General features: G+C 40.8%; 1 protein-coding gene across 2 annotated transcripts in view; it reads right to left on the bottom strand.

The window, feature by feature from the left end:
- CUX1 (cut like homeobox 1) overlaps positions 1-20,155 on the bottom strand; it is a 346,988-nt gene that overhangs the window by 184,095 nt on the left and 142,738 nt on the right. For both annotated transcript variants that reach the window (XM_081318569.1, XM_081318568.1), the window contains exons 3-4: positions 14,687-14,734; positions 2,064-2,142 (exon numbers count right to left, since the gene is read on the bottom strand). In XM_081318569.1, the coding sequence (XP_081174695.1) occupies positions 2,064-2,142; positions 14,687-14,734 (127 nt within the window). The remainder of the gene's footprint in view (positions 1-2,063; positions 2,143-14,686; positions 14,735-20,155) is intronic.

Raw genomic sequence — 20,155 nt, 5'->3', positions numbered from 1 at the left:
TATTAGGAAGTCCTTGGTTCAAATCTCAAGCATCTCTAAACTAGATAGGAAAAGACTTAGTATTTTACTTTGCTTTACTAATTTACTCTAAAAGATCAAAGAAAAAAAATCTATTAATTAAAATTACTGGGCTATAGAAACCGAAAAAGTTTGAGTTAGTTTTAAGACAGCTTTTTATTATCCTATTTTTTTAGAGGTATAGTTCTATAAAACCCAATACACATAAGCCAGATTTTAAGTAGGATGATTACAGCATAGTCTGAGCCTGTTCATATCTGTTGTACATATATGCCCTGGTCAAATATTTCCCCCTCTATGAAGGCAGGATAGTACATTGGATAAGTACAGGCTACCCCATCACACCAATTAGAAGGGTTGGATCCAGACAAATCATGTCTGGCCATCTGCATTTTCAAACATTCTGATTTGATTTGATTTGATTTTGATTTTATTAAATTTATATGCCGCCCTTCTCCCTGAGGACTCAGGGCGGCTCACCACCATAAAAATTAAAAAACATAAAGTAAAAAAATTAAAAAAGAATTAAACAATAAATGCAATAAATACAAGACAATTTAACCCAGTAAAAAGCCTAATTAAAAGCCGTAGTCAGTCCAGGCCCGCTTGTTGGAACAACCAGGTTGGTTGGCGGAAGGACCGAAGGTCAGGGGCCGTCCGCAGCTCCGGGGGTTGTTCATTCCAGAGGGTCGGTGCGCCCACAGAGAAAGCTCTCCCCCTGGGGGTCGCCAGCTGGCATTGCCTGGCCGACGGCACCCTGAGGAGGCCGACTCTGTGGGAGCGAACCGGGCGAGGGGAGGTTGACAATGGCAGCAGGTGGTCTCACAAGTACCCCGGGCCTAAGCCATGTAGGGCTTTAAAGGTTATTACCAGCACCTTGACTTGCACTCGGAGGGTAACCAGAAGCCAAAGCAACTTGTGCAGGAGTGGTGTAACATGGGAGTACCGAGATACTCCCATAAGCACCCGCGCGGCCGCATTTTGCACCAGTTGAAGCCTCCGGGTGCTCTTCAAGGGCAGCCCCATGTAAAGAGCATTGCAGTAATCCAGGCGAGAAGTGACAAGGGCATGGGTAACGGTGCATAGGGCATCTCGGTCCAAAAAGGGGCGCAACTGGCGCACTAGGCGAACCTGTGCGAAGGCCCCCCTGGTCACGGCCATTAGATGATCTTCCAAATTAAGCCGTGAATCCAGGACACCCAAGTTGCGAGCCCTTTCTGAGGGGGGCAATACCTCCCCCCCCATCAAAAGAGATGGAAGTTGTTGGACAATACGAGATGCCGGTATCCACAGCCACTCGGTCTTGGAGGGGTTAAGCCTGAGCCTGTTCCTTCCCATCCAGACCCGAACTCAAATTAAATTCTAGCAGCAAAAGGCACAGTAGAATACTCCAAATAGGGTTTCAATGCTTGCATTATAGATTCCTTTTATCTCAATATGGATACAAGTAGAATTTATAAGTAGCAGCTATGCTGAGTGGTCTAAGAACATTCCATACATGAATTATACGCAGAGAAAGAGAGAAGAGCCTGGAATGTAGAATGCTAGGAATAAAGGCCAAACACCCACAGGAAAACATCTTGCTTTATAATTATAATAAGCCACATCAGGGAATCAAGGCTCATTATTTCAAGATACATTTCCTGATCATGTCAATCGTAAGACTTAAGAACAAACTGGAAGGAGGCATATGAAAGTGCGCATTGTTAAATAAACTTTCCAGTGTGTTTTATATCTTCAAAGGCTATGCAGCCATCCATGCTCACAGCAGATCCTAGAAAAATCTGACCTTGAAAGAACTGAACACGAACAGAAAAACTGGCAGAGTTAAAGAATCAGTTAATAACTCAGCTAGCTAGCATCTCCTGCTTCTCTTTCACTTTTTCTCTCTCTTGCATCACAGAGTGTTTCAGGCCAGGCAACAGCCGAGGGGAAATACCTCTTAATCCTGCAGCCAAACACACCAGGCAAAGGTGAAAATGTCCAATGGAACTTAAGCCTATAAACATGCTTGCTTTTTAGAACAGCACAGTAAGTCAGTGTACCTGGAACATCAATTAATCTCTTGTAGACATTCAAGAATGCCGCTTCTGCTTCCTTGCTTCTTTTGCCTAATGCATCAATCTGTGAAAAAAGAAAGAAAAAGAAAGAAAGAGAATAAATCTTGGATCAGTTCCCACATCATACATCAATACAGTATATGTGACTGAATATATGACTGCATGAACATTAATGATGTTCATTTAAGATTAAAGTGAGGAATTGAGACCTTCACAATAAGTTCAGTTCTTTCCAGTTGGAAGACCTTTCATCTACTTGGTGCAAGCACCCAATTTTAGGATACCAATAAATCTTTCATTGCTGTAGCAGACTCCTGTCATTAAGAGGAGAAAGAAACAAGGGGCAATGATGGGACCAACCAGAAAGAATTGCTGTAGATAAGTTTCTGAAATGCCCAAGCCAAGGCATTTTATTGAGATTAGAATACTGGAAAGACCTAAAATACCTTGGATTCCCAGTTCAACAACCATATGGCTTAACTTACGACATTCTCGTGGCTGAATGTATTTTAAATTTCTAAGTATAAATGCAATTAACACCCATTCTTCCCCATTCACATCCATCTTCATCTGTAACAAGGTAATGTATTGTCTTCCAATTGTTTTGGATTCTAACTGTTCTGTACCAGCCTACTACCGGCCTTGCAGAAAGGCAACCCCTGTACAAACGGTAGAGACTGGAAAACAACTGAGGCTGGAAGGCGTCTGCCAAGTTTAATTCACAAGCAAAACAACAGAACAAGAAACAAAATACCGGAACTTTGATCCTCAAACGGAGCGGTTGCTTTCAGCAACCAGCCCTTCCCCAAACACTCCCTTTATTAGAGTTCAGGGCGTGGCCTCCCTGTGCCTCCTTCCGAGGAGTCCCACAGCCTTTCTCTGCTTGTTCCTGCTTGACTGCCTCCTGCGTCGGGCGTCCTTGAACAGGGCCAGCTGTGGGTCATCATCATCCGCACTGTCGGGCTCGCGCAGCTGAGAAGAGGGCCCTGGCTGGGGGCTCTGCGAAGCCTCCAAGCCATCATCAGCACGTTCGTCTTCAACACCCTCCTCCTCCCCCTCGTCTGAGTCATCCGAGACATCCGAGCCGGCTGCCGGACCCACAGGCTGGCCCTGAATCACAACACTAACTCCTACAGGGCCCCAGTCAGCTTGTTCTCAATAATTTAAACAGCCCAACAACTCTGATGAGCTACTTAGCATCAGACACCTGCCTCTCCAGCTATCATTTAGTAATAGTTTCAGTTAGTCATCCAGCAACAGTTGCAACAGCAGGGATTATTTCTATCTCCAGAAGGAAACCTAGAATTACTGGCCATAGTGAATCTAGATTTGATGAGGTCACCCCAAACAACTGCTAGGAAGTCCTGTACCAGGTAGCCTTCGGGTTTTGGAATGCTACTGTGAAAATCTACAGATCAGGAGTTTCTAACATTGAATTCCTGAGAAAACCTCTGGGGTGCATATATTTGTACACCAGTTGGCCACCTAATGAGAAGGAAGGACTCACTGGAGAAGAGCCTAATGCTGGGAAAGATTGAGGGCAATAGAAGAAGGGGACGACAGAGAATGAGGTGGCTGGATGGAGTCACTGAAGCAGTAGGCGTGAGCTTAAATGGACTCCAGAAGATGGTAGAGGACAGGAAGGCCTGGAGGAACGTTGTCCATAGGGTCGCGATGAGTCAGACACGACTTCGCAGCTAACAACAACATGGTGTACATCCCTGTAAGACCCCTTTTCTAAAAGATAGTGTAAAATTAAGTCAAAAAGCTTCATACACACCAATGGTGGAGAGTATCATTACAGACCTCAAATGCTTTAGAAAGAGCTGCTGGGTTGTGCTTTTTTTTTTCCTTCTTAGAAAAAGAAAAAGAAGAGTTTTGCTGAACTTCCAATGCCTATTCCAGCTTTCTATCACCATAAGGCTAAAACAAATGCCTCTTGGTGAATTCACTTTTGTATTTCTAGCACCAGACACTGAGAGTCCCAAAGGTGCTTTTCCAAAAGGCAACTGGACTTTCTTGGGGTTTTTTCCCTTGAGAAATGTTTCACTTCTCATCCAAGAAGTTTCTTTGGTTCAAAACAGAAGAAGCTTCTTAGATGAGAAGTGATACGTTTTCAAGGGGAGAAAAAATCAAGAAAGTCCAGTTGCCTTTTGGAAAAGTATCTTTGGGACAACCATGACTTGGAAGATTGAGAATCTCCATAGACATTCAAACATTGAGAGGCATGCTGCCTCTAATTGTTGCCATCACATTTAACAGTTATTGGGAAATTTTATCTCCATACATTTGCCCAATCTCCTTTTATACCCACCTAAATTGGATGCTAACACAATATTTTGTGGCAATGATTTCCATAACTTATAGTTTGATGCAGGATGCCTAAACTGCGAACAACTGTTGCTGGGCCTTCTATGAAGGACAAAGGCAACATCAACATTTAGACTTCAGAACTCAGAAAAGGCTATTCAGACTATTGGATCCAGCCTCCAATGTAATGCACAAATCCAAATTAAAGCATCTTTGACCAAGAGGACATCTAGCCTTCATTTGAGCAGATCAACTTCATTAGGTAATTGATTCCATTGTTGAACTGGTCTCACTGTTAGAAGCTTTTATTTACTTACTTACTTATTTATTAAATGTGTTTGCTGCGCATCTCGCCACAAGGCATTCAACCTTCAACTGGAACCTGCCTTCCTCAATTCCTAGTTCAGTTCCATTAATTCGTGAAACTACTCTGAAAAATGCTAAAAAACTTGAAATCATCATTTCACCCACCTTTTTCAAGCATCACCACTGATACACCAAGCATAAAAGAAGCAGCAAGAAGTGTTATTAATGCTGAACACCAAAACAGCTTATACTTTGGAATCAGGTGTCTCTCACTCCAGCCATTAACATGCAAGCCTGAGAAGTAATACAACCTAGCAGCTCCATGATAAACAATCCATGCTGTAACGCATTATATACCACTTACTTACTGGACAGTTACAATATCAGCTGTGCTACAATCAATAAATACACCTTTTTGCTTTTAATGCCAACAGCGAAAGCTACATCTCAGACTGTTAGGCCACAATGCATCCTTTATTTATATCAGGATTTATTTATTTTTTAAAAAAGCAGACAGCACCTTTCTATTGATTCACCTTTTCTGAATGAATCAGAAATGAAACCCAAAGACTTGGCACTACTTTTCCAGCATTTTCAGGTTTTTAAGGGCTAGATGAAACCTGACAATTGGGCAACACAACAGGAAATGCTGTTGTCTTTCTTGCGAGACTGATGTCAGAGTCACATGGGTAAACCAGACTGAAGTGGCAACTGGATGAGCTAATGCTACTTTACTGTAAAGCGACACTGACAGTATCTTGCAGGTCTGAAAATAGAATCCTTGTCCTCCCTTTATAGCCTGACAAAATAGGGAGGGTCCCTTCTGAGCCTTTTGCCCCCCTCACTATCCATTGTCCAGCTGTCACCTATGCTGTCTCTTATCTGACTGTCTCCTAACCATTCTCCCAAAGTCTTTCTCATGTACAATCACACAATTGAGACTCATTCCCTAAGTCAAAATGGTCGTCTAAAAACTGAAGTTCCTCCTTAATCTTCAGATTTTGCAATGATTTCATAACATGCTGTAATACTGTAAATAAGCATATCCTCAAAAATATTTTATACAACAAATAATTGTTGTAATGAATAGAGCACTCTTTGATCTTGGGAGTAATTTATAATGAGAAAATTATAAGCCTTGGTGTAACGCTTTCATATTTATTAAATGGAACCTCCTAAATCAGGGGTAGGCAACCTTGGCTCTTTTATGACTCGTGGACTTCAGCTCCCAGAATTCTTGAGCCAGCCATGCTGAGGGAAAAGGGAGAGGTTTCCAAGCTGAGCCATGCTGGCTCAGGAATTCTGGGAGTTGAAGTCCACGAGTCATAAAAGAGCCAAGGTTGCCTACCCCTGTCCTAAATCATTGAAACTTTGGGATTTGGTCATAACCCAGTAACTTTCAACTTACCACCACAATAGAGGCCAAAAGTAATGTTGCTAAGTGAGACATTTATTAAGTGAATTTTGCCTCATTTTATTATCTTTCCTGCTACAGATGTTAAGTGAATCACTGCAGATGTTAACTTAGTGCCATGGTTGTTAAATGAACCTGGCTTCTCCAGTGACTTTGCTTGTCAGAAGGTCACAAAAGGTGATCACACAACCCAGGGACACTGTAACCATCATAAATATGAGTCAGTTGGCCAAGCATCTGAATTTTGATCATGTGACCGTGGGGATGCCGCAATGGTCGTAAATGTGAAAAAGGTCACAACTCATTTTTTCCAGTGTCATTGTAACTTTGAACAGTCACTAAATGAAGTGTTGTAAGTTGAGTATTACCTATATTTGGTGCAGTTTGTAATCACTGAGCTCAGCAAGTGCTTCTCAGAACTGCCCCTCCTGCTCTAACATTTATTAGTTATTATTTATTAAAATTCAGAATGTTCCCGATTGCCACTCTATATTTAATCCACAGCAAATGCAGCTTTGTGGCTTGAAGAGGTTAAATTCTGGAGTTCTTGGCTGCTTTCCAGACCCTTTACACAAAATCGGGCTAATGCAACAGCACAAGAAGTGCCCAGACTGGCCATGATTAATAGACTGCCAAAGACAGTGCTTTCCACAAAACACACACTTCTCTTTCCCTTGCTTCCATAGATCATGGACTTATCCTCAAAATATCTGACTGAAATTGAATTTGGCTTCTCTCTCAACCGTTCATTTCCTATGTTATGCAAAGTTATATCCTTTTTCTGCCTGAGCTGAACCAAACCAGCTGCAGCCCTTCAGAAGGAAAATCTGGTTCCAATTACAAAAGCTGGCCTAGATACTGAACCACAGTTCTGATGCTGCTCTAATTGAGCCATCATGGAGCAAATGTAAAGTAACAGAATTGGATTAATTAGGTTTGCAAAGTTCAATACAAGAAATCTTGGCAATGGGAAGATGGGGAATAGGTACTTAATAATGAAGGATGTGCTACACAACAGAACAAGATTTAAGTTATCTTAGTCCTGCAGCATCCTATAGCCAGTAACTTTTCTGGTTACACTGGTATATGTGTTAAAAAAAGAACAATACAACGCAAAAGCCAGTTTGATCTAGTGACTAAGGCACCAGGCTAGAAACCGAGAAATCATCCATGCTATTTTCATAGCATGAGAACTGACTGAGTGGCTTTGGGCCAGCCACGCTCTCTTAGCCCAGCTCACTTCACAGGGCTGTTGTGGGGAAAACAGGAAGAGGAAAAAGTATTAGATGTGTTCACTGCCTTGAGTTATTTATAAAAATAGTAAAGGTGGGATTTAAACAAATCTTTTTTTAAAAAACCTTATGTTTACTATGCAATCCAATCTGGTCGCATATAAGCAAACTTGTATATAATATCCAGAAATTGGAGTAAGCTGGGAATTCCAAGGCATTTAAAACACAATTTTAAATTTCTTTTAGAATTTTACTGCTTCTTTGTTATTGTATGGGAGTCCTTAATGGTACTATTGATTATGTTGATTATTAATCTTGCTTATGCTGCTTCCTATGTTACTGTTAATACTGTTCTCTTTTTTATTAATAATTTATTAAGTTCTGCACCATTCAGGGAACTGCAGTTCGTAGATTATATGAAAGTATCCAAAATCATTAAAATAAAGGACCGTATTCATTAATGCTTAGTGCTGTAATGAAGGTATACTTTAGGATTTCAGAAACTGTGGAGTAGGTTTAGGGAGAAAAAGTTAGGTAAAGCAACCATTCTCCTATCTCCGGTTGAAACAGATAAGAGGAATTCCCCAGACCACCCTTCTACAACTTAACCATCACTACCACAAAATCACAATATTTGTAAGAACAAATAAATTTATTTTATGATCTAGCTTTCATCGATGAAGATTGTAGTTTTTTTGTATCCCTCCCCCCTCATAACCATATGAAACCCAGACTGAGAAAGCTATGCGCATCCTCTCTCCTGCACAAATACAGTGTTAATCACCCAATTCAACACCCCTCTTGCAAAATTACTGGGTTTCAACCATCAATGTTGCAATAAGCTTCCTTATTCAAAGTAGTAGAAGAGTTTAGTCTGACAACCCCTTGCCTTGTGCCAAATGCAAACTGAAGAATGTTAGGCACTGCTAGTCACATTTTTTTTCCAGAGTCTCTGCCCTCTGGCCAGCTCCAAATTAGCAACTTCTCTGTTGCTCTTGGACAGCCCTACTATGCCACATGAAAAGAATACTGATGACCTCAGGAAATCCCTACCCAGTTTTAAAAATAGCTGCTTCGTGACATCACAAAGACAAGTTCAGACACTCCATTTCCTAATATTCACTTTTCCTTAACAATAGCCCAGGTTTTTTTTTTAAAGCCATGACCAACTTTGGTTTACTCGGTATATTTTCAAAACCATATCCCAGCCCTGTTTAGAAGATTTAATTCCTTTTGAACTATGGGAGTCCACAGCACTATTTCTAGACCCAGTTTAAATAACTGTTTTTAATAGTTACAGTTCTAGAAGGCATTGCATGTATCTGAAATTACACCTTTTCATAGCTGATCCTACATAAACCACAAATCCTCTTCAGAAACATTGCCTCAACATCCTGATGTATAAACGAAGAGGATGCTGTAGACACTCTGGGACAAATTCTCAGTGTCTGAAGGGCTAAGGGTAAAACCTCCATCTATTGCCCTTCCGGAAGGCTGTAAGCAGCAACCCAGTAACTGCTGGAAAAGGGAGCAAGCAGGGGCAAACATTTGTGGCCCATTGCTTTTTCTGTTCTGGGATTTTAAAGATAAAAATGGAAGTGGGAGATCTCCAGGAAAAACAAGACCATTCATTCCTACTATTGAAATCCCTCAACTGCACTGGCAAAAAAAGCAACTTAAAGGTTTTGTGTGAGGTGGTGTCAGCTAAGCCCACAAAACGACGAAGAACAATCCAGCCAGAGTTCAGTTCTTTTATATCTGTTTCCACACAACAGACAGAATCTTGCCAGACTAAACGCTTACTACTTTCACCCTAACAGATATACCTTAGGAGACTCTAGTGAGTGGCTATTCTTACTCTCTGCCTACCGGTATTGTCTCCTATCCAGTTCCAGGCTGTGCTGCCTCCTGTCTCACCTCCTTTCCTGGAATGTGCTTCTTCTTTTCGGGGAAACTGCAGCTCTACTGTGGTCCATCATAGGTGGGGCAGATTTTGGACCATTTTTCAAGATTATGGGGAATTAAGGATAGGAATCAGAGAACTGGTTGCCTCCCATTTGCAACTTTAATTGGCAAAAGAGGAGGGCAGACACACGTACAAAAGCCAGTCATCGTGCTGCCAGAACTGAATGGCACAATCTCGGGGTACACACAGATCTTGGAACTTTGGACTGCCCATCATAGTAGTGCTGAAAATAAAACTTTTTGCAGCTGAGGGCCTCAATTTTTCTTTTTTTTCTATCTATCCATCTTCTATCTCAAAGGTCATAGGAGACATAGCCGCTGACATTGTGATGTAACTGGAAGCTAGGCTGAATTTTTCTTCCAGGCTTCTGCAGTAGCTGATTTAAACTAAGAATATTAGCAATATATTAATTTTGAAATTTGTTCGGACTTAATGTTACACACTCGACCGTTGAAAAACAATTGTCCCCCCCCCCCCCCGTGGAATCTTGGCAGCACTGTTTGAAGTGTTGGGAGGGAAGGGTATGGGTGAGGGGAAAAAATTACCATTTGGGTAATAATGCCAGTTGTGGAAAAAAAATTTCAGAGAGGCTAACCTAAAGTATTTTTAAGACAGTTCCAAAGCTTTTAGCACTTAGGTCTTTGAAATAATAATCTCAGCCTCTCAATAATATATTAATTAGGTTTTAGTTTACTGTGTTCCTTTTTATTCTTGGTACACACAGTTCTACTTCTAACAAATTTAATTTTATTCTGATCCATCCCTTCACTTTGAAGGGGCATTCCTTTCCGAAATTAGCAAGTGGCTTCAAAGATTAAGCTTTCTCACAATGATCTCACTGTCATCTCCAGATGACAATACATTCGCCCACCTTTCCTTCTGTCTCCTACACACAATGTTTGGGAAGCAACTTCCTATTCAAGCAGGTATTGAACACATGTACCTCCCCCACAAAAGTTGAAGCAGAACAGACAAATGAAGGAGTATGTATATACAGGCATTTCTAGTTAATCTAAGATTATTTAAAACAGAAATTATTATCTTCCTTTCAAGTAAATTCCAGTAGCTCTGGGAGAATTTGTTAATTTTGCTACGATAAACTGCTCTTTCAAGGTTGTGTAGTCTTAATACTTCTTGTACTCTGTATGCTTTTAATTTTCTTTAGGATATCTCGAGGACTCATGTTTGGGTTGCAGCCTGACTCCAGGCCAAAACTGTGTGGCTCACAACATATGTGCACAAACACAATATATACTTACACAAAGAAAGAAAGAGGTCACCTATTCAGAAACTGAAGCAGTCAGAACTATAGAGTTTAGTCTAATTTTGTACTGAATCAAGGTCAGTTGTTATGGAAGCAAATCTACCATTTTTTTTTTAAAAAAAAGCTTATTCAGGAGTACAGATTAGCGAGTGTTAGCCCGATATCTCAAGAGCAGGGAAGTCTTCTCAATCCCTCACTAAAGAAACCTTGGATAATTGCTATCTCTCACTGCACCGTAACATTAGGATGCAAACTTAAGTGTGTATTCAACACCTGTCTGCAGGTCGTCAGATTTAAGGGGCGGATAAGTGCTGCTTACACAGGGGGCACATGATGCTCAGATCTTTTTGCTTCTTCCCTAACCCTCTGAACAGCAAACCTTAACTGCAGAGGGGGAACCTAAGGCTCCAGATCTTTTTATGGCAATTCTTTCATCCCACCTCATCCCATTTCAGCCCCAACTGCTAAATAACAACAGCATGATGTTCTACTGCTTTTAAGGCAAGAAAACATGAAAGGCTTTTGCTGCTTATTCCACTAAGGAATGCTCATACTCTCATGTGTGGGAACAGGGACATCTAAGCTCCTTCTTGCAGCAATTAACATTTGCTACTAAGGAAGCTCACCCCAAACTGGTCTCTTTAAAATAGCAGATCTATCTATCTATCTATCTATCTATCTATCTATCTATCTATCTATCTATCTATCTATCTATCTATCTATCTATCTACCTACCTACCTATCATCTAAAAGGATTTTTCCTAAACTCACTGGATAAGATTTAATATTTTAATATTGTATTCCACTTTGTGAGCTGTAACACTGAAAGCTGATCTATATATAGAAAGAAGTGAATAATGAATTAATGAATTAATTACATTGGCCTGGATCCAGAGAAACATGACGGAATCAATTGGTTCATTCCAATGACCCAGAGCCAATTACCCAAAGAAGGTGATAGCCTCTCCTTCACTGGATGCATTCAACCAGATAGCCATCTGTTAGGGATGCTTTAATTTGGATTCCTGAACTGAGCGGGAGGTTGGACTCAGTGGCCTAAATTGTTCCTTCCAACCCTGTGATTCTATAAAAAGGAATAATATTTTCTTTGTACAATGAGCTACAGCAGTCCCTTGTGCAAACGAGACAGCAGTTCTATAAGAAAAAGAGCAAATGACATTGTAGTGAATGAACTCTTGTGGGTCACCGAAGAAATGTTCTGGATCAGGGGTGTCAAACTGCGGGCTGGATGCATCATGCGGAAGCCGCACCCATCGCAGCTCCGGCAAGGGGGGGAAAAGTCATGTGACGTGGCAAGTCTGACACCCCTGTTGTAGATCCAAGAGTCACTTTTATCACATTTATCACCTGCCCCTCTTCTGTATGTTAAAACTCTTTCCTTACACAAGGGATAAGAGAAAATCTACCGCTAGTAGTTGTGGATAGAAATTAAGCTTATTTGATTTTTTTTAATTGCCATCTGAACAGAGAAGTATACTGCTGCAGGGGTAGGATGAGGGAAAATGCACTCCCTACCCATGCAACATTTTATATCTTATTCCAAATTTTGAAGTGCCAGAAGTGGATAAAGCAACCTGGGCCAATAAATGAGCCAATCTACAAAGAAGAGGGGGTCAATCTATTCTTCAAATCACCTTGAAGGCAGATCAAGAAGCAATGGATGCGAACTAATCAAGAAGAGAGCCAACCTAGAAATAAGGAGAAATTTCCTGATAGAACAATTTATCAGGTGAATGACTTTCTTCCAGGAGTTGTGAGTGCTCCATCACTGGAGGCTTTTAAGAAGAGATTGGCCCACCATTTGTCTGAAATAGTATAGGGTCTCCTGCTTGAGCAGGGAGTTGGACTAGAAGACCTCCAAGGTCCCTTCCAAGTCTGTTTTCTGTTATTCTGAATGTGGGTGGGCACTAGAGATGACGCAGGGGTGTCATATTTAAAGTTCAGACACCTCCAAGACTTCTACTATTTTGATATTTCCTGTTTCAGCTATGAAATGTCCAGCCAACATCTTTTGAAAGCCTTCCTAAACTTCAAAAGTCATGTGCCAAACAACTTGGGAACGATAACTCCTTGGTGGTAGAACATGCACCCTCAGATAGTATCTGCCCAACTAATTTAATTGTGATAGGGTTGGCACAGTCTGGGTTCCACTGACTGCCACCTATCAATGCCCCGGAAGTACACCATCTTTGTAGCAGCACCTGGCCTCTCAAATGAAGTCCCCTCCCCTCAAGAGTCAAACAGGTCCCATTCTACTGGTGTTTTGTAAGGGCGTTAAAGACCTAACTCTTTACCCAGGTTTTTGGAGAGGACAACTGATATTCTTTCATTCCCTCCCTTCCTTTCTGAGTTTACCTTGTTTGCTAACCTTGTTCTTCTATCCTGTATTATTTGTGTGTTTCCTATTGTTCTTTGTTTTTAAATGTTTCAACAACTGTAAGCTGCCCAGATATGCTGGGAGTGGGGCAACATATAAATTGAATAAATTATGGTCCGCCGCACAGTCAGCCAGATGTTTAGAATAAAGTTGGCATTTTTATCCACCTACAGAGTCCTTACAAGGACCTGAGATAAGCAGATATTGCTTGATGGTGTTAAATGTATTGTTGCGGTATTATTGTACCAACTAATTCCATCTGGAGCAAGCAAAACAATTTTGGACATGACATTTTAACATAAGTAATGGGCAAAAAAGGAGTAAGAGCCTAGAGGCATCATGGAGCTTCCTTGCAGGGAATAAAGCCTAACAATCTACTCAAGGAGTAGCCCAGCATGCCTAGGGAATCTTGCAGCCACATTATAGTTAACAAGCAGGGCTACGTTATGGCAGCTAACTAAATACATCTGGATAGCCTTGTAGAAAGAACAGGCTTAATGAATGCCAGCTGAATAAGAGCACGCTAGCTACAACCTCTCCTATGAAGCTGTGTGTTTGAGAGTAACTCAATAGTAGCTGAAACTGGTTATTCTCATGCTCTAGCAGAGAGTATTCAGATTCATGGATTCTTTGCTGCCTGAATTCTAATCTTTGTTCTCTTATCTTTGCCTCCTGGAACCTTGCCCAGAAGTAGAATGCTTTGACTTCTGACTTCTGGACTAATTTACTAACTAATTTTCTCTATGTCCCCTTGCCCATGACTAACCCTTTTTGGAATTTGACCTTGGATTATATGTGGACTTGGTAGCAGGCAGCTTTCTGTGTGCTTTTGCTTGGATTAAAGCATGCAGTTTGCAAGATCAATCCTAAACCTACTTGAGGGATCTGAACCAGCTACATGCTGGGTGGATGTGCAAAATATATCAATCTGGGAACAGAATGTTCTGTTTTCCTCTGTTTCTGGTACAAGCCATGGGGGTGGGGGTGAGCCTACCACCGAAATAGGACATTCTAGAGGGAAACCAAGTTCCGTTCACAGAGTCACACATTTTGCACACTTCAAATACTTAGCCATTCTAGATCACAAAATCTCAATTATTCTAGGCCAAAGTCATATTCAAAATTTTCTAAATGGTGCCATGTTCTAAAGCAGGGGTGTCAAACTGGTGGCCTGTTGGACAGATGTATCACGTACAGGCCACGCCCAGCCCGGCACCGCAAAGGCAAAAGACGTTGTGACACATCACAATACGTCACATGATGCGATCGAGTTTGATACCCGTGCGCTAAAGGATCATGGGGTAGTCAAAACTTTTAGGGATCATCCTGTTTTCTGACTGTGAGACTCCTCTGAGTTTTCTTTCTCTTAGCTTTCAAGTGCTGTATATTGCTTTTTGTCCCCAATGGCAATGGTGATATCTTACAAAATTCCAGAGCGGCAACAAAATTTTGAGCTGCAAAATGTCATATGATAAGTTATCATATCATCACTCTTTGCAGCCTGGCAGGAATGCCATGGAATAACAAATGTGTAGATGACAAAAAAAAATTGTCACATTTTTGGGAGTGCCATTTGAATTGACTCAAAAAGTAAAAACTAATGACTAGTCAAAATTACACTAATAACAGTAAAAGGAATGACGGATGGCCGTCCCAGGCCCCAAAGAGTCTTTCAGGCAACCTACTAGCCTTAAAAGAAATGAGAAATAAGAGCTTACCTCTCCCTGGAAACTCTTCAACAGTGGAGCTACCTGTTTGCGTAAGTCCTGGAAGATAAAAAGCAAACACATAGATCAAGAAGTGGGTCGTGCAAGAAAGATGGCTAAAAATGCAACTGTTTGAATAAGCTGAAGGATTTACATCAGCTATTCCTATCTCCTTTTTTTAACCAATTCTATCATATTAGCTGAAGGCTGATTACGTTTTTAATCAAAACATTGCTATGAGCATGGAATGTGGCAAAAATCCATTTTAACTGGCTCGTGAATCTCGCCTGATATACAATTATGGTTGTCCCAGAGGAGGGGAATTAGTTAACAAAAGCCTCTAGTAATATTGAATAATCAGTGAACTCCTTCTGTCTAACAACTCAACTGAAACAGAGCAGTGAATGACTAATGGAATGTAAAACATGTGAAGCCACATGGAAAGGGATCAAGCTAGACCTCAGTTTGAAGCATAGCCTTCTTTTGATGTGCAAGGAATTGGACATTATTTATTTAATGCGCATGTAAATCTCAATATAACAGAAACAGATGGTTTTAGCAGTTTACTGGCTTTTTTCCAGTATATTTATCTTCGAAAACTAATTTTTGAACAAGTTTAATACTCCTGTGCGAAAAATTGGTATCACTGTATTTATTTAATTACTGGAACAGAAATGATAATTTGCCTTTCAAAAGACTTTTTTTCCAAAATAGGAAATAAAAAAATAAAGCCATCCAAGGGAATGGCAACCAAGGGGGAGATTAAAGATGACAACTTATAAAGGGAAATAAAATGATGTGATAATTATAAAACCTGATCATGGGTAGACTGATCCTTTAAAGCAGGGGTGTCCAAGCTTGGCAACTTTAAGACCTTTGAACTTCATGCTGGCTAGGGAATTCTGGGAGTTGAAGTCCACAAATCAGAGTTGACAAAGTTGGACATCCCTGATTTAAAGATTCTTAAAATCTTAGAATTAGCAAGGCAGCAAGTTCTATAATCTGGGGATTCTCACCAAAATCATTGGTCAGTGATGAAATCATCAGTGGGTTCTCTGACTTGCATTTTAAAGAAACATTACTTCTTTTTGCTAAATGTTCCAAATATGAATGCCAAATGAATAGCAATTAATTAAACTGGACGTTTTGGAAAACCAGTGCAAACCCATACCTTGGACTCTGTAGGAAATCAATGATTACACATTACTGCTCTGTAATATATACATATGTCTATATATGTACATATATATAGGTATTTGCTTCCCAGAGAAGGGTGAATGGAAAGAATTTCACTCCTGCTATTGTTCATCCCACCGCCAATCTGCTGGCAACCATATATCCACGTTGGTTCCCAGCAAGATTCATGGTACAATTATCTCTACGCTAAATATTTGAACAAGTGCTAGTTAACACAAATGACTGGAATCATTCAAGAGTATCATAAATTAGATTAGTAGCATCATTCTTCAAAATATGTATTAGTGTTTATCAGAAGGAAACAAATAAAAAATCAAGGTTGATAGAACGGGAAGCTTGCTGGTAAGTGAATAATAAAACAAGTAATAAGAGGAATATGCTTGTTCATAAACAGATACCCTTCTGTGCAAAAAACAAGACAAAAAAAACCCTATCCTAAATTACAGTGACAAGTTTTAAGGACAAAGTAAATGTAATACATTTTAACATGCATTGATTTTAAAAGCCGTTGCTTCCACAGCACAAAAGCAGGACTAAAATGGGGGTGAAAGACTTCAAAATTTAGATCCTTTAATAATAACCCCAATATGTAACAATTCCAATAATATTTTAATAATCCCAAATAATAATAGTGACAGTAAAATGAGGAAGACTTACAGAGTCTAAAAGAACTGCAAGAGCAAAACAGACCCTCTATAGCAAACTAGCATAAAAACTTCTTTCTTCATTATTTTTATTACATATCACAATTCAAAATGTGAGAATATGTAGTTTTTCTATAACTATTTCTAGAATTTTACAACACTTTTAAAAATAATTTTTATCACTTTGTATATTTAATTTTCCCCAACTGAAAATATTTAAAGATATGCAAAACATTTTTGTTTGAATCATGATTAAACCATGGCTGTAATTTTTTATTTATTTTTTATTTTAATTCCATTTATATCCCGCCCTTCTCCGAAGACTCAGGGCGGCTTACAAGCTTAGCAGTAGCCTTCATTCTATGTATATGTCTGCTTATTAGGGCTTTCGCCCCGCCCCCAAGCGGCATTATTACAAAGTCAGCTTAATTGCCTCGTTTCAGCCTGCTTTCTCTTGTAGCAAGGGAAGCTGAAACCGAGCGAGGGAGTTTGCAGGAGTGCGAGATCGGCCGATTCGCATTTCTGGCAATCTCCCTCACTCCGTTTCAGCTTGCTTTCTGCCTCCGCGGGTACTGCTCTAATGCAGAGAGGGAAGGACAAAGAGGGAGGGAGGGAGGGAGGGAGGGAAGGAAGGAAGGGAGGGAGGGAGGGAGGGAGGGAGGGACAATGGGAGAGGGAGGGAGAGAAAGAGAGAGAGAGAGAAAGAGAGGGAGAGAGAGAGAAGGAGAAAGAATTTTTTTTCTTGTTTTCCTGCTCTAAAAACTGGGTGCGTCTTATGGTCCGGTGCGTCTTATGGTCCGAAAAATACGGTAGGGATCAAATTTTCAGGCAGCAAGCAGGAAAAAAAAATATGGACAGTCTTCACAACAAATATAAATTGTTTAGATTCAGCACACTATGGGGCTATTTATAACACCTTATGTTCAGGCAAGGGTTGCAACTATTTGAGATTTGTACCACACAGTTTTTTCTGCCAAGATTATAGGAGGAATAGAGCACCAGAATCTGACTTCAGAGACCCATTTCCCTGTGTCCCCACATGATGCCTTAAAGCAGAGGTAAATAACCTGTTCTTCTATTGATATCTTGCAATTCCTATAAGGTCTGGTTAATAGGACTCATGTCTGGAACTTATGGCACTTATAATCCAAAACATCTGGCAAGTATCTTATACTTGCCCATAACCTAAAGACTTCTAACCTTGCAAGGGAAATGATTTCCTGTCTCCCTCTCCTGGAATTGACACATAATAGAGCTTCTGAGGACCCAACTTTTCCTTTCAAAGGAAAACAAGACTGATGGGATGTAGTAATAAAAGATTGACTGCTCTCATGAGAAACTGCACATTCTAGTGATATGGCCACCTGTACACCTATTCTAAGTGACCAAGCAGCTAGGCTGGTGCATGAGAAAGATGACTTTTTGGGGTGTGTTTAGCATCCCCCCCCCAGCTCCTGCTTCTTCATTCAGATCAATCCATCTGCAAATGCTGCTGATCCGTCAAGCCCTTGGCTACAACCATGTTATCTCTAGGGCTTTGTGGGCTGAACATACTGATTTGCTTCTTAATTATAATCTGTATTTATCTTTGCTGCTTCAAGCGTTTAGGGATATATTTTACTTTAAGGTTCAAAGTAGCATTAGAAGAAGAATATATTTATTCTTGTGGGGGTGCGCAAGAATAAATAAAAATGAAAATCCGGAGAGCTGTGAGAAAGAAGAAATATTTATTCCTAAAAACAAACAATTTGCCTTTAGGGGAGCTGCCGAGAAATGGGGTACAGCAGCAGACTTTTATAAGGAGAGCTTGTCCAGGGTATGCTGATTCTAGGATGACACTGGATGTGTGTGTGTGTGTGTGTGTGTGCGCGCGCGCGCATGTGCGTGTGTATTCTTGTTAACATGCAGTTCCCTTGGGAGACCTAACTTAATGAATTCTATTTGTATTTGCAGACCTTATCCTTTGATATGTGGATTAGGTCTGGGTAACTTATTTGGGAGTTTGAGGAAGTTTGGGTAAAGGACTTTCCCCCGTTTGCTATAAGAATAAGGAGGAGGAGGAGGAGGAGGAGGAGGAGGAGGAGGAGGAGGAGGAGGAGGAGGAGGAAGGGACCTTGGAGGTCATCTAGTCCAACCCCCTGCTAAGGCAGGAAACCCTATACCATTTCAGACAAATGGCTGGCCAGTCTCTTCTTAAAAACTTCCAGTGTTGGAGCAGTCACCACTTCTGGAGGCAGGTTGTTCCACTGGTTAGTTCTAACTGTCAGGAAGTTTCTCCTTAGTTCTAGGTTGTTTCTCTCCTTGACTAGTTTCCATCCGTTGCTTCTTGTCCTGCTTTCAGGTGCTTTGGAGAATACTTGGCTCCCTCTTCTTTGTGGCAGCCCCTGAGATATTGGAACACTGCTATCATGTCACCCCTCACCCTTCTCTTCATTAAAGTACACATACCCAATTCCAACAACTGTTCCCTATATGTTTTAGCCTCCAGTCCCCCAATCATCTTTGTTGCTCTTCTCTGTACTCTTTCTAGAGTCTTGACATCTTTTTTACATCATGGTGACCAAAACTGGATGCAGTAGTCCAGGTGTGGCCTTACCAAGGCATTGTAAAGTGGTATTAGTACTTCACGTGATCTTGATTCTATTCCTCTGTTAATGCAGCCTAGCACTGTGTTGGCTTTTTTGGCAGCTGCAGCACACTGCTGGCTCATATTTAAGTGATTGTCCACTAGGACTCCGAGATCCCTCTCACAGTTACTACTATTGAGCAAGGTACCACCTATACTATACCTGTGCATTTGATTTTTCCTGCCTAAATGCAGAACCTTACTTTTTTCACAATTGAATTTCATTTTGTTAGATAGTGCCCAGTGTTCGAGTCTGTCCAGATCCTCCTGTATCTTAAGCCTATCTTCTGGAGTATTGGCTATTCCTGCCAGCTTGGTGTCGTCTGCAAATTTGATGAGTTCCCCATCTATCCCCTCATCCAAATCGTTGATGAAGATGTTGAAGAGCACTGGGCTCAGAACAGAGCCCTGGGGCACCCCACTACACACTTCCTTCCATGTAGATGCAGTTCCATTGAGGACCACACGCTGAGTATGGCCTGTCAGCCAGCTACGAATCCATCTGGTGGTGATGCTATCTAACCCACATTCTTCTATCTTATCAAGTAGTAGGTTGTGATCTACTTTATCAAATGCCTTACTGAAATCCAAGTAAATTAAATCTACAGCATTCCTCTGGTCCACTAGTTTTGTCACTTGGTCAAAGAATGCAATAAGGTTTGTCTGGCATGATCTGTTTTTGACAAACCCATGTTGGCTTTTAGTGATAACTTTGTTCTCATCAAGGTGTTCGCTGATTTGTTGTTTGATTATCTTTTCCAGAATCTTCCCAGGTATTGAGGTCAGGCTGATAGGTCTGTAGTTTCCTGGATCTGTTTTTTTCCCTTTTTTGAAGATGGGAACTACATCAGCTCTCTTCCAGTCCTCTGGTAGTTCCCCAGTGCTCCAGGATCTTTGAAAAATATAGTTCAGTGGTTCTGAGATCACGTCTCCCAGTTCCTTGAGAACCTTGGGGTGTAATCCATCTGGTCCTGGTGATTTGAACTCGTCTAGGCTGGACAGGTGCTCACTTAC

Source organism: Vipera berus (genome assembly GCF_964194415.1).
Source record: "Vipera berus genome assembly, chromosome: 1".
NCBI classification, from domain to species: Eukaryota; Metazoa; Chordata; class Lepidosauria; order Squamata; family Viperidae; genus Vipera; species Vipera berus.
Note: the sequence above shows the minus strand (reverse complement) of the source record. Positions and strands in the feature narration are given on the sequence as shown.